The sequence below is a fragment of the Ambystoma mexicanum genome, chromosome 5q (genome assembly GCF_040938575.1).
Source record: "Ambystoma mexicanum isolate Mex_15411 chromosome 5q, UKY_AmexF1_1, whole genome shotgun sequence".
Taxonomy (NCBI): Eukaryota; Metazoa; Chordata; class Amphibia; order Caudata; family Ambystomatidae; genus Ambystoma; species Ambystoma mexicanum.
This window is the reverse complement of record NC_090933.1, coordinates 90,169,586-90,192,811: the sequence shown is the minus strand read 5'-3', so window position 1 is coordinate 90,192,811 and position 23,226 is coordinate 90,169,586. Positions and strand designations below refer to the sequence as shown.

The following is a 23,226-nucleotide window of genomic DNA, read 5'->3' as shown; positions in this document are numbered from 1 at the left end:
CCTTTTCTGAGAGGTCCAGGCGTAGTCAGGCCATTTGGGTGAACGAGTATTAAAAAGAAAAAACGTATAAACATGTCTAGCTACGCCATCCTTATGAATTTGAGCGAACATACGGCCTAGTGCTCCCCTCATACCAGGTAATACCATAATTAAAATACCACAGTACTGCCACCACACACTAGATCTTTCAACAGGAGGAGTCTTCCCGACAATATTCATCTCATCAACAACCCTTTATTTCATCTATAGAGACGCTGTGAAATAGGTAGAACAATGCTCGAATTCCCCTCCACCCCACCTTAGGCAGTGTGAGCTTTTTTTCTTCAAAGCTAGGACGCTTTTGAAGCAACCACTTCCGTTTTACATATTCCAAATATATACATCAATACAATTAGCCGTTGTTCACCATTAGATGCCGGATATCCAGTAGCTCCTGCATATGAAAACATTTTGATCCCAGGTACTGGCTGCAATATTGCTGTGTAATAAGTGGTGTGCTTCATCCTATCGCGTAGACTAAACTAGATGCACCCAAAGGGCCCGGTTTCGTTTGATTTTTTAAGTCATGTACGCTGGGAGTCATAGCTCTTAAGGTCATACAAAACTACACGATTCTATGTATGCACCATGCCGGATAAGTGACTAGGGGCCATTTCAAAATTAGGCCAGGTAGAACCATATTGTGTTACATCGCCACTCAAGGTGTGACGTCATCCTTTTATGCTCCTCCACCTCCCTTACCCGAGAGCGCCTGCCTGATTCCCAGGCGTGGATGGTGGCGTGTTTAACTACCGCACGTAGATTGTAGTGAAAGAACTGATGTCTCATGGCGTGGTATACCGAGAAGCTTGCCAGCAGATTAGGCTGCCACAGCATCACCACCTCCAAGGACCCTGTGCGGAAATGCTTTTTCTTGGAAGCAAGGCTCCTTGTGGCATCGCCTACGGAAATGTCAGACCTGCTGTGTGCCTCCAGCAGACATAGAAGCGCATGGAGGTCTGCTGGCTTGGAAAACCAGGTCTGGTAGGGTGACCAGATTTTTGGGGGGAGGGTCGGGAGGAGAGGTGGACAAATACAGGGGCAGGCCACTGACAGAGGTAGGCCTTTAGCTTCAGCAGTGAAACTAGTCCTACTTATGTGGGTGGTCTGACCTGTGTCATGTTGAAGCAACAGAAAGCTTATAGGTACCTGGAGGAAGGTATGTGGGAGGGGGTGAATTTATATTAAAAACAAAATCCGGTGAGGTCGCGAGACAATTTAAAGTTTTAAAACCGCATCTGGAGCAGGTGTATACCATCCAGTTTTTTGGCAAAACCGATGGAAAAATCATGACATTTCAGGCCAAAAACCAGGATGGGATCTACCAGATCCCCAAATCCCGGGACAGGGTTTTAAAACTTAAAAAAAAAAAAAGTCTCAGGACCCCAGGACGGAGGCACAAATACCCGGACAGTCCCGGCAAAACCAGAACTTCTGGTCACCATAATGTCTGGATGCCTCCACTGGGAGCCGCAGTGCCCTTTTCTGCCATTTCACCAGCCACACTGCCGAAACAGAGCCGTACTATCAGAAGCGTTTACTACCTGCCGTAAAAACAAAGCATGCTCTAACGGGAGCAAACAAGATGGCAGCAAAAGAGGAAGGAAGGGGGACAAAGCAGAGGAGGAGATGGAAAGAGGGGGGTCAGCAGAGGAAGAGTGGTGGGAGCCAGGGATATTAAATTAAGCCAAAACGAGCAATGAGAGTTTGAGAAACACAGTGGAACCCAACAGTGTTCAGGCTAAAGTGACAGAACAAAAACTGTTGAAGCGCCAGCAGTAGTGCACTAATGTATCTGGCAAGGAGTGAAATTACGAATTTTGAAAACTGGCAGTTTTTTACTACAGGCCCATTTAGAGGCAATATTTTGCATTCATGAGGTAGTTATTTAGTGTACTGTTACTTGGGTTAAGGGCCCAGTATGTGCGATACATCAGTGGTAGTTGAGGTAAATATTAACAAATTGAAAGGAGAATTTGAAGACTTTGGATCCATTACTGTGCAGATAATATGGAATGGTCACCACAGATCACAATCAGAGTAACTCATCGTAATAGAAAAGCCAAAATGTTACACATCGCCTGGATTGGCACCATCCCTTCTTTCCCCATAGGAGGTTTTACCAGACTGTCTTGGGGCAAATTGACAATCATCCTCCATGAAAGAGCTAATTGGCCAACCAATTGTGCTCTGTATAGCCAGGATATTGCATTACAAAGTAAAAGGGGATTAGCATCTGCCTGTTGGGCGGAATCATTTAGGGAATGTGGGGGTGGGGCAGGGTCGCGAGAAAGGCAAAAAGGAAGGAGTTTAAACCTTAGTTCTCTCATTACAAATACATGACACAAGAAGAAAACAAGGCTGAAAACTTAATCCTCAAACTCAACCCTGGCAAATCAGAAATAATGGTTAAAACCAAAAATCGCGAAAACCACCACTGCATCCCATGGCCCACAAAACTAGGCATTGCACTGACGCGGTCGACAGTCAAAGAATCTTGGGAGTCCTGATCGACAACAAACTAACACTAGAACCACAAGTAGACTGAATAGGCAAGAAATGTTTCTTCCTCCTGCACGCAGTAAAAAAAGGATCCTACCATTCCTCTCTTTCACCCATAAAACTCACCATCATCCGCCTTATGTCCAGAATAGACTATGCCAACAGTCTATACCTTGGAACGCATACTAAAGAAACTGCAATGTATCCAAAACGCAGCAGCCAGGCTCCTGCACAGACTACCACGAAGGGATCCCAGCGCTAAAAATGCTACATTGGCTACCCATCAAACAACAAATAAGGTCTGAAACAATATGCAGAATGCACAGAGCAATCAACGGCCAAGGAGCAGAATCTGCTAAAGAAAACAACCATTTACCTTCTGGCAAGCCCACTTGGATTAGGCAACAACGTTAGTCTAGATCCAAAACCTTACAAAAAATGTGCGGGGTTGGGGGTTGGGTGGGTCATCATTCTCTCACCTGGCAGCAAAAGCATGAAACGGCCTCTCAAAAGAAACACAATACAAAGGATCACCTCAAATTGAGAAAACTACTTAAAACTAGGCTGTTCACCTCAGAAGCAGAAGGGAACGACTAGGAAAAAGAGACTATGCTATAAACAGAGCACACCTCAACAAGCTACAAGCAAGGAACAAGCCAGGGAGAGAGCCCAAGCAAGAACCACCCTCCTACAATATCCCACTCTAGTCATTACCCTAGAGGCAGGAACCACAGCTGCAGATGGCGAGTGTGGGGGGCATTAACCAACAACTGGCAACCCAGGAGGCCTTAGTGTGCCCGGTCTTCGGTAGGTGGGCACCCTACACTAGAATCCTGGTGAGGCAACCTAAACTTAGCCATCTCCGGGGCAGGGGGAGGCCGTCACAACCTCATGCCCACAAACCGCGAGACAATTCCAGAGGAAAGCCGCCACCATGCACAGTGCCCAGTGATTAAACTGCTACAATCCCCCCACAGCACACAGGATGGACAGAGATAATGAGCACAAAAGTCCAAAGCAACAAGGTAAACACAAAAAAAATATACACCGACCCAACTCCAAAATCTCAATAGATGTGTCAAACGCAAAACAACCACCCTTCTGCACAGCAATGCATACACACACACACTTCACCACACATTGCCATGCACAACATCACATGGGAATTGTACCAAGCCGTAATTCGCACCCAAGCTCAGCGAACAGTGCAAACCAAACTGAAGCTGTCAACAGGACATTTATTGTAACTTATTTTTTTGTTGTGCATTTGTAAGGCGCTTATACATCAAGAAAATTGTGTTTCAAAGCAGAGAGAAAGAGAAAGAGAGAGATTAAGTGCTGGGAGTGCCACGAAGGGCACTGCTAAGGAATAAGTTGCCAGCAACTGTTAAGTACCAGGCAGAGATCACTTGGTAAGAATGGGCAACTGACAATAAGTGCAGGCCTGTGAGATAGCACAGGCCAGTGGGGACCAAACGGCAAGTGCTGGGAGTCGGCATAAGGGTATTGGGGTGGGAAAGAGGCCCGGGAGCAGAAGGACACAAGGGCCCTGGCCACCAATATTAGCAACAGTGGGGTTAGCAAGGCAGGAAGAGCAGGGAGGAGGTGAAGAGGGAAGTCTTGAGGAGCTTCCAGAATGTGAGGAGATCCAGCTCAAGAAGCAGAGGAATGAGGAGGCTGTTCCAGAGGAGGGAGACAGTCGAAGAGAGAGATTGGCCACCAGATCGCTTTTTAAAGAACTTGACATGTAGAGAGTTGGAGCGTAAAGATCTGGAGAGAGAGCATTTGGTGAGAGCCAGTTGTAGATAACGTGGTCCCTAGCCTCAGACAGCCTTGTGGATGATGCAGAGGGATTCGAATTTGATCTTTGCAGCAACCGGGAGCCAGTGGAGAGATGTGGTCCCTGGGCTTGAAGCCAAGGATAAGCATGGGCTTGAAGCCAAGGATAAGCATTGCAGCCCTATTCTGGACAAGCTGGAGGAGGGTGGGGGTCAGAGAAGAGGGTTGATTTGGGAAGAGGATGTTGCAGTAGTCCAGCCTAGAGAATACCAGAGCTCTAGAGACATTGAACTTCTGGGGGAAGTGTGGAAAGGAAGGATTCCCTTGAGGAGGTAGAGTTGAAAGTGGGCCTTCTTGGAAAGGTCCTGGATGTGAGGGAGGAAGGAAAGAGGTGTTGAAGACCACTCCAAGGTTTCTGGCTTCAGAGGGGTTGGGGAGCCCATAGAGGGTGGCCAGAGTGAGGGAAAGAAAGAGGGAGCAGGAGTCCCAATGGGTAGGATCTCAGTCCTGCTGGCGTTGAGACAGAGATCATTGGAGGGACACCAGGACTGGATGGCAGATAGGCAAGTCAGGAATGATGGAGGCAGTAAGGAGAGGATCAGAGGGTAGTTTGAGGAAGAGTTGCGTGTCGTCTGCATAACACTGGTAATGAGGGGGGAAAAGTGGAAATTCGATGTGCAAGCGGAGCAAGATCAATGTTAAGGAGCCAGGGAGAAATGTTAAAGCCCTGGGGAACGCCATAAGTGGAAATGGAGGTGGGAGAAGCTTAAGTGCCCAGAATAATCTGGGACGGACGGTCATTGAGAAAGGCGATCAGCCAGACATCACAACTCTTGCTCTACCTATTCCTGCTATACCATACTAGCTCCCCCATGCCCGAAACCCTTACCTTTCAGATCTGCCAGAGCGCCGGGGGACCACTCCGGTGGTTGTAGTGCGCAGTACAAATGCTCTTTAACATATACATAACATGTGCGAGTTCTCCCCCAGCTCTGTCAAAAAATCCGTAAGGAAAAACAAGCTACAGAGATCTTTGAGTTATCTGCATTACATTTCTAGATTCTGCAGAGCCCACAGGTGCATTAGACTTTGCAGAGGTGGGATAACTAGCTCCAGTAACAACTCACTTTTGGGTGATGCCCAAATCCTGCTCATGTGCAACTACTCACTCATGCAAACATACCACTATATTGTGTATTGAATGAATTAAGGATATGTTTGCATGAGTGACCAGGCACAAAACATTTTTCAAAATGCTATGCTTCAATATGTATGGGCGCCTGTGCTACACAATTCCCCACGTCATGCAATAGTCTGCTTGATTGTGTAAAGCAATGTCAGTCCAAGGGCATAACTGTCAGTAGTGCTTTATAGACCATAAAGCACTAATTAAAACAACCCCAATCAACAACCAGAACCACCATCAAGCCCAGACCAACAAGGCAAAAACGGACTGAATGCACATATCCATACCCGAACCAAAAAACCATCCCACAACACTCGCACACACTGTGCAAGTTTAGTGCTCAATAGCTTGACTAGGAAGTGGAGAACAGATACAAAAGGTGATACTCAAAAGCAACATACCCAAGACAGTACGAGCACCTCATGATGAGCATAACAGACCAGAGATGGAATTAACATGGAACTGTAGCCAAGAACTGAAACTATGAAATGAATTAAATAAGTTGCAAGAGCATGAAGGAGTAAACTGCGTGGGATTGAGGAAAACGTAGGTAACCCTTCCACCCCCCCATGGCATAGACCGACTCAGTCACTGCCCACACATGGACGCCCAAAGCAACACTAGCCCACAGAGACTCCATGCAATCATTCTGCTCAGACATTACATAACTGAGCTCGATGAGATATGCAGCACGAGTGTGAACCTCTGGGTAAACGTAGGCCATATCCCACAGGGCTACACGCTAAACGCCTATAATCCGGCAAATAACCAATTTCTTACCTGCAAGCACCAACAATAAATCAATCTTTAACTGCTCCCTCTGCTCCTATGAATCAAACCCAATCCATTCTCCTTCAGGCCATAAGTGCCAAGAGAACATGAAAACTGCAGAAGCTGCTCCGTGTAAAATCAAATAACATACAGTGTAACGTAACTTAATAGGCCCAAGGTTGGCATATAACTGCCCCATTTCACATACTAGTGACCAGGGGTGTCCAGCTCCACGCCTCGAGGGACGGAAACATTTCAGAATACCCCCATTAATATTCATGAGAAACATTTGCAAACTAAGATTCTAATTGTCTGCACATTTTATTCTCATGAATATTAATTAGGATATCCTGAAAACCCATCAGGATTCGAGGTCTGGAGTTGGGCAACCGCAGACTATTCAATTAAGTAGTGAGGTGTGACAGCTTCAGACATGTGGTTGACCAGTGGGGGCCTGGCACAGATTTTGGGATTCAGGAGATAACTGCCACTGAGGGTATTGGTAACTGCTGCTGGGCACAAGAACTGGTTAGAGGTCAACTATGTGGTTAACTACTCGAACCTTTCTCTAAAAGTCTTTAACCCCTCTCTGGTGCAGACCAATGCTACTGGTACAAAAGTCTGCCAAGAAGATATTCAACCCTTTTGGATTAAAAGCACAAGGGGAAAAATGAGAAAAAGCCTGTGTATTTGGACCAGGCTCCTACAAAATGTTTTGCAGGATGTGTGTATGCTAGCCAGAGGGAACTATGCATAATACAATAGTTTATAAACAGATATTGTATATCTTCAAGACCTGCTTATATAAACAAAAGGGTCCTTCGATTTCATATGTACCAATTCAAACAAATCATGGGCAATACAGTAGTGCCGAGGACATGCATGTTCATCCCGAATTGCACAGAGAATCGGACCACCCCCCCCCCCTTCCTTCCCCCCTGCCCTCCACACACATTTCCGGACTTCTCTTACTCAGTCACAGTTGTGGTGTCTTGTCCTTAAATTTACATGAAGAAAACAAGTGGATGCAATGAGGTATATAGTCCAGGTGAATGTCCTATAAACACAAACTTTCAAACTAACCTATTTCAGATTTAGTGAAAGGTCAAGCCAAATCATAACTTCAACATATGTTAGAGAAATATAGCTCCAAGTAAGTGGGCAACATCAACTGCAATTCAAGTTGATCTAGAACCTTCACAAGCGCAGTCCGTAGCTACGTTCAATGTCCATTAGTGCGCTTGCACCCGGCAGTCTGCATTGGTGCTTCTGCATAGCAGTCAGTTTTCACATCGGCCAGTCTCTCTTATCACTGAATAACCTTGCAACATTATAGGCCCCACTAAATTGTTGTGGGGCATCTTCCCCAAAAGGGGTTAACCCCTTTTTGCCCCCCCTCTATTGCAACCACCAAGCCATGTTGCCCGTGCACTCCCTCTCCCAGCCATAATAGTCACCAATTATTTTCCTCAAAAAGCAGTCACACCCAGCCCACTCTTGCCTCGCACATACTTCACAGCCCCCTTGTCACCTTACGCCCCATGTACAGCTTCTGCTCGTCAGCCTGCACAGCAATCTCAGGAAGGAGTGGTCCCTTAATGTGTACTGGATCAACCAATCCAGGAAGACTTCTTGCCCCTCTGAAGGAACACTAGACGACATTACACTCTCCCACCCCACCCCACCCCACCTCCCCACCTGTCCACCATTTGCCCATGCATTTGTACTGGTGGCTTTCTACACTGTAGCTTTTCTGCCCCTCTGCTCTGCACCACGAAGGTAGCCATATAAAGACATGTCCCCCTTATCTGGAGGAAGAATAGACTTATAGTAGCCAAAACGGGAATGGTTTAGTTAACTTAGTAAAATAACAATTTAAACCTTTGACCTCCTGAAAGCAGTCTGCACTTTATGCAGAAATTCATAGCAAACCGTGTTCTGCCTATTCAGAACACCCTCCAGTCTCATTTAATCAATTATCCTCAAGCGGCATGCCACCATCTCCAAACAGATTTCACGGGAGAGAACTTGTGCAAGTTTGATTCATTGTACCCGTAACTCGTACATCAGTGCACACTTTGCATAAAAGTAATTAGCCACTATGCGGAGCATGCCAAACACCCACACTCCAACCCAAACATACCTTGTTTTTGTATAAAAACCCGAAGAAGAGGGATGGCACTCGTAACAGCTTTGACAAAGTTATCATCATTGTTGATGGGAAGGAGGTCTCCATGGACATCTGCATACCCCAGCATCACCTCAGTGTTGGCAATTTGGTGGATGTGAAGGATAAGCTTGTAGAAATCCTCAAACGTCCCAGGTTGATAACGATTCAACGAGAACCTTCGGAATTCAGCCCCAAACTGAAAAAAAAAGAAAAGAAAAAAAAAACATTGATGTACACTGCTTTTGTCCATGGCAGAGTATAGATTTTGCAACACCTTTTACGTCCTCCCAAAAAAATCGTTATTATTCGTTTTTTTTTGTTTTTCTTTTAAGTGTTTCAATCTACCCTCTGTGGTAGTCATATTTTTCAGCTATCCAGATACTGCTTTAAGCATAAAATTAAAGCATTTAGACAAATGGTTGCAAACACAAACACATTTGCATTCCAACCAAGCTCTCGGGCTTTAATTCCAAGACATACTGTAGAAATGCTTAAGTCAGTTGAGCAGTGAATATTGGACACAACATTAACAATGAATACTGCAGGCACAGCCAATCTTCAAGGCAGCAGTGGGATGCCACCATTTCAACTGCTACGCCTCCTAATGTTTGTCTGATCTCCCAGCCCTTAGGAATATTCATTATTGTGCATTGTTTGATTGTGTGGTGCACTGACAGTTCTGAAATTCTAGTCACGATAAATGAAGGTAGAAGGTCTTCAGGTGCGTTTCTATTGAAGATCCCTCATTCTAATGCAAGATCCACTATTTGTGGAGTAGGCTTGAGTGAACGGGAGTTTAGGCTCTTGCTTACACCCATCATAAGTGACTGAGCTCTATGAAGACTGGTTCGCTGTGTTGGCATGATAGAAGGTCCACCAATCTCCTACTGAGGCCACATGGGGACCTGAAGATTTTAGACTGACGCAGCATCAAGATAGAGTTTGTTGTTTGTTTTGTTTTAATACGTGGGCCAAAAATGTTTTTGCTCGTATTATGCGTTAATGAATTCAACAGTCTGGGGTAATCCTGAAAGCAACCCATACTTCATCAGAAGCACTATGCATGGTTATGTTATTTTGCATTTATATAGCGCCTTATGTACCATTGGTATGATCTCAAGGCACTGGTAGGTTGAACGCCCTCGGGAACCGAAGTTGAAGTCAGTAGAGAGAGGAGAGAGAGTCATAAGGTGCGTGTGAGCACAGGATATTTGTGCAGCAGTTGTGGCATTCGTGTGATAGCCGCTTCTTAGCAGTAGATGTGGTGGATGAGAGGTCAAGAGTATGTGTTCGTTCTGGGATGTTATTATCCAGACCGATTCTGGCTGCGTTAGGCCCGAGGAGAACACCCAGGCTGGAGGGTTTGCGACCAGCTGTGTTTAGTTTGGATGATGGGGAGTATGAAGCAAGTGATGGTATGAGAACAGCAATACCGAATGGTGTCATAGTATCGCTGTGTTCTAGTTGAGTAATGGTGTAAAGAAGAGAGTAATCGTAGAGATGTGATATGGTGGTTTACCTTAGGTGCTTGGGATCAAGCACACTCCAATAGTTCCATGCACGACCGTTTCAAGGACTCCAAGCCGTTCCATGCACAACAACCATTTTATGCACTCACGCCATTCTATGCACTTCAATCGTTTCATGCACTCCAGATCGTTCTATATAGTCTAGTCATTTTGTACTGTGTCATATCATGCTATCTGTTTTGTGCATTCTATCCGTTGCATGAACTCGCTCAGTTCTATGCACACTATCAGTTCAATCAATTCTATGTATTCCTTCTGATTCGATATTCGATCCATGCAGGTTATCCCTTCATCATTCGGTCTGCTCATTTCATTGATTCTACCGATGTCATCAGTTCTCCATGCATCATCAATCCACATACTTGACCCGTTTCATACACCCTGTTTCACTCGTTGCATCCACATACGACATCCGCTCGTCCACCCACTTTGCCCATCCGTTCCACCCACTTTGCCCATCCGTTCCACCCACTTTGCCCATCCGTTCCAACCCCATACTTCACCGATCCATCCACCCATTTCTCCCGATCCATCCACCTACTTAGTCCGTTTCACCCACTTAGTCCGTTCCAACCCCATACTTTGTCCGTTCCCGCTCCACTCTATACTCGCTCCACATCCTACATCTGCTCAACATCCCAACACCCTTCATACGCTCCACCGACCTTCATACGCTCCACCGACCTTCATCCATTCATCTTGCCTTTTTGGTTCAACCCATGGCACTTGTCGCACGCACTCGATCCGTTCCATGTTCTCCATCTGTCCCATGCACTACACCAGTCTAATGCACTTGAATCGTCGATTCTGTTCGTTCCATTTAAACCAAGCACTCATACATTCATGCCATCTGTCCGTTTCGTGCACTCTACCTGTTGCATGCACTTTGTGCACATATCCGTATCCTGTATTCATCTTTTCCATCCTCCCATTTTATTCCTTCCATCCATTTTGTTCCTCTCGGCCATTACTTTAATTTCATCCATTTTGTTAGTTTCAGCCACTTTAGTGCTTTCATACAATTTATTCTTTTTATTCACTTCACTGCTTTAATCCACTTTACTCATTCTATTCTGTTTGTCCTTTTTAGTTTACATTAGAAGTTATTAATTTTCGATTTCTCGCTTGGATCTTGATGTTGGATTGTTATTTATGTTATTGTTATTAATGTTATAGTCGTTTGGGCTTGTTGAATTTCTGTTATCCACTTTATTCTTCTTGTCCACTTTGATCCTCTTGTCCATTACATTTATTTCATCCATTTCATTAATATCAACCACATTACCACTCTTATACAACTTATTCTTTTTATCTACTTCAGTGCTTTGGTCCTTTTTACACATTCTATTTTGTTTGTCCTTCTTAGTTTACCTTAGAGGTTATTAGTTTACAATTTTTTGCTCGGAAACATGATACTGGATTGCTATTTATGATCTAGCATTTTGGGCTAATGTCATTGAGTTGCTGTTATCCAGTTTGAGTTAATTTGAGTTAGGGGTCGGTTTTAGGGGAAGAGCCATGTTTTCAGTAATTTGGGGAAAGACATGAGGTCCTCGGTGAGTCGGATGTGGGGTGGGAGTGCGTTGCACAGCGTGGGGGCCAAGGCTGAGAGTGATGATCCACCTAACCTGACAGTTTGTTTTTGGTATGACTAGGAGGCCGGCTGAGCTTGATTTTAGAGTACGTGCACAGTGATAGGGTTTTAGTTTGTCTTTAAGGTATTGAGGTCCAGTTTTATGCAGTGCTCGGTGAGAAATGCATAAGGTTTTGAAGGTCACCCGTCGGGCAACCGGAAGCCAGTGAAGAGTTTTGAGGGCTGGTGAGATGTGGTCTCTTGGGCCAAGCGCTAGTAGCAATTTGGCTGCAGCATTTTGTGCTCTTTGTAGTTTAGTCAATTGGTATGCGTGGACTCCGAGGTAGACGGGGTTGGCATAGTCCAATCTTGATATAACTATTGATTGGATCACGGAGAGTCTGTTGGGAAAGGAGAGGTATGGAAAAATGTGCCTAAGAGGTTTGAGGTGGTAGTGGTAGTGGCAGGACTTTGAGACGTTGTTGACTTGTAGCAAGAGGGTTAGGTCTGAGTCTAGGGTGCATCCAAGGTTTTTTACTCAATTAGAGGGTGTCGGCGAGTTGCCCATGGCAGATGGCCAGGGTATTGAGTGGGAAGAAGTTCGGTGTTGCCACATACCACGATTTCAGTTTTGGAGGGGTTTAGCAAGAGGTGGTTTGTGGTCATCCAGAGATCCATGTCGAGGAGGCAGGAAGCGAGGTCAGGTCGGCAGCTGGGTTTCGAGTTCAGAAGTCTTAGAGTTAGTTGAGATTCATCGGCGTAGTTGTAGCACAAGATGTTGTGCGAACAAATTATTCGTGGGAGGGTGGCCATTTAGAGGTTAAACAGGAGGGCTGATAGGCATGCTCCTTGTGGAACTCCAGCGTCGACTGGTCGGGCTTGGGAGGGATAGGTGGAGAGTAGGGTTATTTGGTTCCCATTATTGAGGAAGCATGCTATCCATTTGAGTGCGGTTCCACAAATTACTAGGGAGTGGTGGTGGTCAAGGAGGACTGAGTGGTTGATTGTGTCAAAGGCGGAGGATAGGTGAAGGATTAATGCGGCGCATCCAGCAGAGTCTTCCGTGTTTTTAAGGTCATCCCAGATTGAGGTTAGGGTGGTTTCGGTTCCGTGTCGGGCTCTGAAATCTGATTGAGCGGGGTCTAGGAGATTGGCTTCGACAAAGGCATTTAGTTGGGAGTAGACGGTTCGGTCAATGAGTTTGGCAAGGAACCTGGTGTTTGAGATGGGGCGGTAGTTTTTGGGCTAAAGAGGGTCGAGGGATAGTTTTTTTTATAAGAGGTTTGACATGAACCGTTTTGAATGTGTGAGGAAAAATTCCTGAGGAAAGGGAGTTATTTATGATGGTTCTTGCGTGTTCTCCTGCGCAGGTTGATGCGTAAATTTCTTTGAGGGTAGTTACTGGGCAAGGGAACAGCGGAGAGCCGGATGGTTTGCGGGCAGAGAGAAGTTTGAGAAATTGGTCGGTTCATAGTGGACTGAAGGAGTCGAACGTTGGTTGTGTAGTGGTTGCAGGCAGTGAGTTGGTCGGTATAGAGGGAGGATTGCCTGGTGGGTGTAAAAGAGCTAGTTTGTTGGTTAGAGCATTTGTTCTTTCGAGAGCTGTCGATTGTGAGGGGGTTGGAAGGGTGGTGGTGCAAGATGGTTTGGTGAATTCGGTGATTTTGTGGAGTTCTTTGCCGGGGTTTTTACAGTTTAGCATTCGGGAGTTGTAATGGGCTTTTTTTGCCTTCCAGATTTCAGCCTTGTACTGACGAGCCACGGTGGATCTGCTCATGGGTGTTTTGTCTTTCCGCCATTTCCGTTCTAGTGATTTATATAGTTGTTAGGTGGTCTTCAGTTCAGGTGTGAACCATCTAGGGAAAAGGCCACAGCGGGCTGATGGTTTGCAAGAGGGTGCGAGTGGCATTAGGGAGGTGTTGAGCCATGAGTCGAAGGCGTCGGGGGTTAGTTGTTCATTGAGTAAGCAGGTAGGGGGAGGAGACTGAAGGAGTGCGTCGGCTAGGTCAGGAAGGATTATTAGTTTCTTCCAGCATTTGCGTTGATTCGGAGGTTCGGGTAAGGGGAGCGGGTTGGGTGAACAAATGGCGAAAGAAACAATGAAGTGATCGGACCAGATGATAAGGGGGGGCAGGGGGATTTAGATTCATCAGGCTGTGGGAGCTGAAGATGGCATCAAGAGTATGTCCTTTATAGTGAGTCGGCCCGTTTATGTGGGATTGGAGGTTAATCGCGTGTAGGCCATCAACCAGAGTGTTTGTCATGGGGTTGGTGGGAATGTCAAGCCATATGTTGAAATCTCCTACAAGGGTGAGGTTAGGATGGTTTAGTTTGAGGGTGGCAATGGAGTCGCAGAGGTTGTTTGAGAATTGTCTATCGTAGCCAGGGAGTCAGTAGATTATTAGGAAGCTGTGGGAGAACGAAGGGGAGAGGTATAGTTTAACGAGGAGTGATTCGCAGGAAGGAATGGATGGATGGTTGGTTGTCGATGATTGAGGCGCGGAAGTGAGACTTGAAGGCGATTGCTATTCCTCCTCCTCTGGCACGGTTCAGTGGGATGAGGGAGTAGTCGGGCGGGGGGGGGGAGGGGGGGAGAGGGAGGCTTCATTGGCGCGAAGTCGTCAGAGAACCAGGTTTCGCTGATGAAGACCAGGTCTGGTTTGTCAGAGGCAAGTAGATCAAAAATGCTGTGTCTGCTTTTTGCTATGGATCGGGCATTAAAAAGGATGCAGTTCACTTCGGGAGAGTAGGATAATGGAGTGGCAGGGATGTGGGGGAGGGTGGAAACTGGAGAGGGATGGGGTGGTTGATGGTCAATGGGAAGAGTGGGCGAGCAGAGGAGTTGGTGGGTTTCGGGTGGGAGTGGATGGACATGTGTGCTGGGATGATTGGGTTTGGCACGGGGGATTTGAAGGTGGGTGTGGGGGTTAGGAGTTTCAGTTGTGGTCGGTGAGAAATTGAGGGAGAGGGGTTTCAGGCAGGGTGAGGCATGGGGGAGGGTGGTGATTGGGAGGGATGCGGTGGTGGGTCGAGACAGGAGAGGCGATGAGTACTGAGATTGGGGGACAAGGTACGTTTTCTCTTCAGCGTCTTTGTTGCGACTGTTGTGTGAGAGAGGTTGGGGGGGTCGGAGGGGGGAAAGGCACGAGGCTTCTTTTCTGCGAGGCGTGCAGTTTTAAGGGAGGGGAAAGAGTGTGGTCGGAGGGGGGATGATGGTAGGAGTTGATGAGGGAAGTGGGGGGTGAAAGGTTGTTGGGTCGGGTGTCACTGGGAGGGTGGGGAGGGGAGCAGTGGAGGGGATGGAGAAGCAGTGGTCTTAGGGTGGTTGGCTCGCCATCGAGCCCCTCTGGCTTGGTGTTTGGAAAGGGGAAAGGTAGGGGATGAGGTGGAGTGTGGGCTGATTTGGAGAGGGCTGGGCGGGTGGCAGCGCTGGCAGGAGGCGCACAGGGTTCAATTTCGGCAGACCTTGGTCGCTTGGGTGCACTCATGGTTCGAAACTATGATATATATGGGGTTAGAGGACTTTGTTCACACCATCCCACTTTAGCTATATCACTTGATGTTAATTGTTCATACTTTTATGATTAACAGTACTACAGCTGTACCTAGCGATTATTTGTACTCCAAGTTCAACTAATTCACCGGGTGAGGTTATTCACAGTTTCTAGGTTCAACTAAACATGGTGCTGTTATTCACGTATTCTAAGTATTATTGTTCCAAGTGTAAACTAGGCCGTAGAATGTTTTTAGGCAGATTTTCAAATGTAGCTAGATCACAGACTATTCTATTGGGCAGACCTTCAAAAATGTACTTAGCCACAGATAAACTGTTAGGCACACTTTCAAATGTAATTACTACATAGGTTTGTGGTTAGGTGGGTTTCCAAATCGAGCTGCACCACCAATATGCTATTGGGCACACTTTTCAGCGGAAGTACATCACAGACATTAGGTGGCCTTTCTAAGTGAAACTAGACCACAACTATGCCTTAGGCAGACTATCTAGTTGCAGCTACTGCACAGATACGTTATGAGTTAGTTTTTCTTCTAGCTAACTCGGATACAGGAATGATATTAGGCAGACTTTCAACTGTAAAAACACCACAGATCTGCTTTTAGGTGGCTTTTCAAGTGCACTAGATCACAGATATGCTATTAGGCATACTTTCTAAATGCAACTATTTCACAGATATGCTATTTGGCGGACTTTCTAGGCGCGGCTAAACCACAAATACGCTATTCAGCACTTTTTTTTTTTTTTAAGTGCGACTACACCACAGATATGCTAAATGCTAGAGGACACTTTCTAAATGCATTTAAACCGAAGGCAAGACTAGTCCACACATGCTATTAGGGGCCCTTCTGGACGCTATTTCACCACAGGTAACTTATAAGGGACCCTTTCTAGACACTATTTCACTACTGGTGTGCTATTCGGCACACTTTAAGTGCAATTACACCAGGAGCAAGACTAGACCACAGAAATGCTGTTAGGCACGTTTCAAATGCAATTATTCCACAGATGTGCTATTTGGAACACTTTTTAATTGCTCTTTCACCACAGGTAAGTTTTTTGGCACACTTCCAACTGTAATTACACCATAGAGAAGCTATTAGGGACTCTAACTGATATTTCACCAACAGATATGCTATTCGGCACGCTTTCAAGATGTAACTACACCGTGGATACTATTAGGACTTCCCAAATGCAATTAATCCATAGATGTGCTATTGGGAGACTTTCTAAATGCAATTAGGCCATAGATCTGCTATTTGGGGGATTATGTAGATGCAACTTTCTAAATGCAATTAGGCCACAGATATGCTATTGGGAGATTTTCAAATCCAATTGGGCCACAGATATGCTATTGGGAGAATATCTAATGCAACTTTCTAAATGCAATTAGGCCACAGATATGCTATTGGGAGAATTTCTAAATGCAAAAAATTCTACATTTAAACTGTACAGCGGATATGCGGTTAGGCGGTATTTCTATATGAATGGTACTAGGCAACAGATTAGTTTACTGGGTTGAGTGGTAGGGTAGTATGGCGTGAAGTAATTGCTTCAGTCCCCGCCCTTGCCACACTTATTGTTGGCTTCTTGCTTCCCCTGTGGATACCTGCAGATACGACCTGTAGGAGCAGTCATTTGCCTCGGGGTCCTTAGCCAATGGGGCTGCCGCCGGGCAGAGGGCTGCCCTGGGAGGGTCAGATATGACCGGGTGAGACAGCCAATCACGGCAGTGGGCAGGTTGGGAGGCGGGAAACCAGGAAGCGGGGGAAAATGGCGAGGGATGCAGGTAGAGGGACACTATCAAATTAGGGAGAATTTACCAGTTAAACAGGGCTCAGATGCACTCACCTGTACCTGCAGTCGCGGATGGCAAAGAGGGTCTGGGGCTGCCTACGGGTTGCTAGACTCGAGGGCTAACATATAGGAGGGCCAATCAGGGACAGTGGGCAGCCACAGGGGAGGGCTGAGAGAGGGGAAACCAGGAAGCGGGGGAAAATGGCAAGGGATGCGGGCTAGAGGGACGCTTTTTAACTAATTAGGGAGAATTTACCAGTTAAACAGAGCTCGGATGCACGCACCTGCAGTTGCGAATGTGTATGCATTGCTGTCTGTTGACATATCTAGTAAAACAAATTGTCTATCATTTGTCACTAATGCATGCCCGTTTTCCATGCTCAACTCAACTCATTGTTTGACTGCTCAGCGCTGACCATTCCGTTTCTGCACTGCGTGATGACAATGATATTCGTTCAAAACGTTCCCCTTTGTCCATCTGGCCGCATGCCACAATCCACGCTCTGTAGTGCTCCCGTCCATTTATTACATGCCTGCATTGAGTGATTGTTATACATTGTCCCCACCCTTGCTTCTAGGAGTGCATCCGAAGATTTTCGCTTTGTAGCTCTTGCCTTCTATCTCTTGCTTGTACCTGTCGTGGGGTCACCCTAAAGGCAATGAAACCCTCATTTGTAATAACTTAATGGCAATAGCCTAATCTATAGTCACCTAGCTTAACACTTGGTCAGACCATCGATATTTGGATCCTCGTGCGGCTCCAGCAAATATAAGTTCCCACTCATGACTTGCTCTAATGTATGCACCATAAGGCCACCAACAGCCAGACCTGCTGGTGTTGTCTATGTTTAGCCACACCCGAATCATATGCATGTGACCTGTATTTCATTTGTGACTGTTAACTATGCATGCCCCAAGCAAAATCCACAAGGTTGCACCTTGCCTTAATCTTCTAACAACCATCCTCGTGATAAAGTTAATCACATCCCTTTCTAAACCTTTGTCTGCCAACACCAGCTCAGTCACCTATAAGCCACAAGGTACTAGTACAATGCCGAAACCTACCCCTCAGGCATACGATGTCAAACCCACCTACTTCCTCCCGCCATTGACTGATGCTGCGGCAGATGGTACATATCTGTATCTCCTATATATGCTATGTACCTGTATCCCCATGTTATCTGTATCAGATGGAAAAGGTGGATGGAGCGGATGAAAAGGATAGAGTGGAGTGAATGGAAAGAACAGTAGATGGAGTGGATATGTCTCTGTATATCTCTGTATCTCCTATTTATGCTATGTATATGCTACGCACCTGTATCCCCCATGTTATCTGTATCACATGTTACCTTATCCATCCTGTTGCTTTGTGTGTGCTGCTATGTATGGCCCCTGTCCTGCTCTCGTGCTTGGTCGCAGGCGCTTTGCTTATAACCACCATCTCACACCACCACGCCTACTCTCTCCTATACATCACCATTCAACTAGAACACAGCTACGCCACTACACACTCAACCCAGCTGCTCCCAAACCGACACTACCCCACGAACACCTTATCATCCCAATATAACAGCTAGTTGAGCACATACCGGCCAGTTTAGGCGTCTCCACAGGCCGAACGCAGCCAAACTCAGTCTGTGTGTCCACACTCCAGATTGAACACATCCAACCGACCTCCCCAGCACCACACCCACCGCCAAGAAGCACCCATCACGCAATAACCACACCAGATGCACACACATCCGGTGCACCCACGCACCGTACAACACTCTCCCTCTACCGACTTGAACCGCGGCTCTCGAGGGCGTTCAGCCCACCAGCGCCCAGAGGTCACACCAATGATACACAAGGCACCACATAAATGCCAAGCAACACAACATAACATTGACGCTCAGACAGAATCAAGCCCACGCCTTTCCTGCCCCCATTGGTGCATTTGCATTCTGCTAGTCCTACTATAGATCCACCTCCCCTTAACGCCCCAGGTACTCCCCTGCATCCCAAGAGCAAGTACAGCCAAATAGGCATTGCACAAATTACTAAGTCTAACCACCATGACACGAAGCAAAATCCCTTACTAACTCTACCCACCTCGACCCGCCCTTGCCCAACACTAACAAGAAATATAAGACTCGGCACAAGACTAGGCAAAACTTATAAACCAAATCCTAGATCATTACCGCCCACCATTCTCACACCACTCACACAAAAAAAATATATATATTATAAAAAAAAAAAAAACTCAGAAAGCATCTAGGAATTCGAAATCTACTTCTACCTCACCTAATACGCATGGCCAGATAACAGCCCCACAACAATCCATGAAGCCCTGATTAATGCTAGGTCCCTGGTAGCACATGCAATCTACATCGCAGATCTTGTAGAGAAGAATCTGGACATCCTCGCCATCGCGAGAAATGGCTACACACAGCAGCAGGGCCATCCCTCCTCATTGCTACCCCAGACAAATACACTGTCCCCAGATCAGACAATCTTCCAAAGGAGGGGGCATCCCCTTTATTGCCATGGCCACCCTAGGACTTCATACCACACGATCTCATGACATCATAGAAGCTCACATAGTATTACAATACATCTAATCTACAGACCACCTGGGTCTTTAGGAGCCTTTGAAGAAGAAATGTAACACCTTATTATGTTACGTTAGGTTACTTTGCACCCATACAGCGCCCCATGTACCATTGGCACGGTCTCAAGGCGCTGGTAGGCTGAACGCCCTTGTGAACCGAAGCCCAAGTCAGCAGAGAGTAGAGGGAGTCAAAGGAGCGTGTGAGCACTGGACACGTGTGCAGCTGGTGTGGCATTCGCGTAACAGCTGCCTCCCAGCGGCAGGTGGGTGGTTGAGCGATCAAGAGGATGTGCTCGCTCTGGCAGGTTTTATCCAGACCGATTCTGGCTGCATTAGGCCCGAGGAGAATCAGCAGTGTTTAGTTGGAGTGATGGGTAGTATGAGGCAGATGTCTGCATGAGAACAGCTTTACCGAATGGTGTCATAGCATCTCTGTGTTCCAGCTGAATAGTGGTCCAAAGAAGAGAGTAAGTGCAGTGATGGGACATGATGGTTTACATGCTCTTTCAAACGTTCCACGCACTCCAATGCGTTCCACGTATTCCAAGTTGTTTTATGCACTCCATCCACATACGTCACCCATTCATCCACATGCTCTACACACTCCTGCGCTCTACACACCCATCCGCGTGGTGTTTAAGACAGCGAACAAGTATTACTTGTTCATTCATATTTTTCCTGTTTATGATAAAAGTATTCTGTTAATAGTTTCATTTTTTATGATGCACCCGTCGCCACTATAATGGTCTAACTGTGCACAGGCTCGTTAATAATTACAACAATCACCGCTAGTAAGTTTATTTCAAAAACGCATGACCGCTCCTTTTCCTTTTAGCCGACATTTGTAACAATATCGTGTGTCCAATAAAGCCAATTCAAATGTCTAAAATCTTCAGGTCCCCATGTGACTTCAGCAGAGATTGGTGAAGCTCCTAATCACATTTGCATCTGTTTGAGGGCATTATGTTCTGTGTATGCCGCCCCCGCACCACACCCACTCTGGGCCCCTTCATGCAAGGCCCTGAAAGGATATAAAGAAGAATTTTAACAAAACACTATTGTTTCATTACGAGTTGGTCATGAATTTAGTTCCAGAAAAGTTGTCTATATAATCACATCAGTGATGGGCAGCTAGTGAGATCAGTGTGTGAAAGTGATTGGTGTTCAGTCAACCAGACACTAACGGTTGGCAGAGTAGACTGGTACGATAAAATACATTTGTTCAAAGTTCGGTTTTTTACTCTGTATCCTTCGACAGAGGGAGTGTGGGGTGTGATTGGGCACCAGCGTTGTTCCGGAGGAGACCCTTAAAACGCAGAGTTGGAAGCTACTGGGAGTAATTGACATCCTTCTAGAGCCTGCTTGGCACCAACAACTACCAGAAGCTACTTTTGACTCCACAGACCAACTGGTGCCATACAAACGTACATATCCACATAAACAGTGTGCTTCGGAATGTAATAAAAACATTTGGACACCCTCAAGACATAATAGATCAATGCGAATCACATCTCGCAAGAGGTTACACTTGTGGCACTAGGTGCCAGCTCTCTGAGGCAGATAGCCCGTAGCTGCTTTTAGGCGCCTGCTCACTCCAATGTAGGATACCTGTGAGCGGCTTTTAGCTCCGGCTCATCAAATTCTTAATTCGATCCCTAAAATAGCTTCTCGGACATACCCAAGACAGAAGACACATGCAAGCGTGAAGATCATGTGTTGGAAGACTGGGGTAAATAGTTCATGTTGCCTGCTACTAGCCAGCCATAAACAAGTAATTTGCCAGCTGGATTCTACACATACACAGAGCACACCCTTTCTTACTCGCCAAGCGAATGAAGAAGTTGCACCCTGCTGGAGGGAATAAGCATGCAGTGCAGGTGGACAGCACATTCAAGTATCCAATCGGCTGTTGCTGGACTACTGGGTCGTATTTAAATGAGCAAGAAGTCGCATTGCCCGTTTTCAGAGGTGCTATTGAAGTTCCCAGTTTTACATTTAAGTTTTGTATTTGTTATTTTTAATCTAAGGTGAGGTGGTCCCCTAGAATTATTCTTTGGGTATCTAAAAACCAAGCTATTCATACTGGTTATGCTGCCGACTCAGGTTAGACCTAGAAACCTTAAGCCAGGAGTCTGCAACCTATCCCTAGCCAGCATAGTCAATGCTGACGGGTCATGCGAGCTGTAGTCCAACACACTACAGCTACAGGGTGCAGACCTCTGCCTTAAGCCAAAGACAGAACAGCATGCAGAGCACGCTAGTACATCTTGATGCTCCATGCACAACAGAGGCAATAACAAAAGCGGGTATAACAGTAAGGAATGGGATTTCTGGTATAAAACAGAAACCATAAACAAACAAGAACAGCACGACTGAAGAATGAGACAGCATGGGGAGGGTGGGGGGGGGGGGAGAATGTGATTGGGGTGTGCAGAGTACCTGAAGTAGCGACAGTACTGCTACAGAATCCTTGGTGCATTGCAGGCTGCAAGGATACAATTTTCTTGGTCAGCAGCGACAGTCTAAAGACATTTTACCTCCAGTACTAATAAACGTTAACACAACAAAAAGGCACAAGTCACACAATAACACAGAAAAAAAAGAAAGTTTCAATGTATAATTTAGTGCCAATTTTAACATAAGTTACTCGATTTGCACTGGACCACCATAACAAACAGTCTGCGAAGGGATGTGTGGTTCTCTTGCAACAGGAATAGAAGGTTTTAGGACCAATATAAAAATATCCGACATACATACATGAAAGCATGCCTGGAATTACATCATAAAGAAACTAGGGCTGGAACGAATACAGTGCTACCAGCAGGGTTACAGATATGAAGTTTCAAGCAAGAGGAGTGTACTGCCAATTATGGAAGAAGGGACTGTTTTTAGAGAGTAAACTGTTTACGCAAGATATATTTTTAAGCAAGTAAAAATATACTTGAATCTAGACATTTTACTTCTTGGTAGCTAGCAGGTCCCGCACATGAAAAACAGCATTATCATACAGGCAGCTCCATACATACGTCGATTTAGATAATTGAAACATTGGCTTGACACGTCTCAGATGTTTACCACTTCAGAAATCCCAAGGGACAAGTAAAGAGAGCAGCCCTGGACTGCTACAGATCAAGCTTCCTTTCGGGTCCACGCGACACATTTAAGGGACAAAGGACAGCCTATTCTACATGTTTAGGATGGGAATGGACACCGCTTGCTTAACACTAGCCACCAATGTCCCAGTGTACACGCTTTGCATTGTAAACTCTAGGCCACAGTAAGGCAGCATTTGCGGCAATCTGCTCTGCCAAACATACGTTTAAAGAGCGCCGAACATGTGCTTCCTGACAGAAGACCATCATTTTAAGTTCAGTAACACATAATAAAATTACAAACCTGTAGCGCCTTTTTTAGTTTGCATACTTATGTTGAATGCTGTGCAATGTGCGTGTACGTGGAAGGATAGACATTTTCTGTGGGTATATTCCGAGTGATTAGGTGGCATGGCAGCTCTGAGTGAGCAAGACTCGTCCATCAAGAGAGTTCAGAAGTCATGCACAACATTTCAAACACGCGCGTCTATAAATCTTGGAGAAGCTGGTGGCAGCTGCCTGCGCAAACTACCATTGCTGCTTTCAAACAGATTATTATTATTTTACAAGAAAGACAACGGACAAGATCACGCATCAGTTTAGCTCATGAAACAAAAACAGTATCCCCGCCCCCATGAGAAAACGTTCACAAATCCATGCACAAGACCTTCATCCACATCATTC

At 45.9% G+C, this 23,226-nt stretch overlaps 1 protein-coding gene across 1 annotated transcript in view; it reads right to left on the bottom strand.

The window, feature by feature from the left end:
* Positions 1-23,226, bottom strand: part of PARD6G (par-6 family cell polarity regulator gamma) — a 219,298-nt gene that overhangs the window by 144,961 nt on the left and 51,111 nt on the right. The window contains exon 2 of the mRNA XM_069620570.1: positions 8,421-8,643. Within this exon, the coding sequence (XP_069476671.1) occupies positions 8,421-8,643 (223 nt within the window). The remainder of the gene's footprint in view (positions 1-8,420; positions 8,644-23,226) is intronic.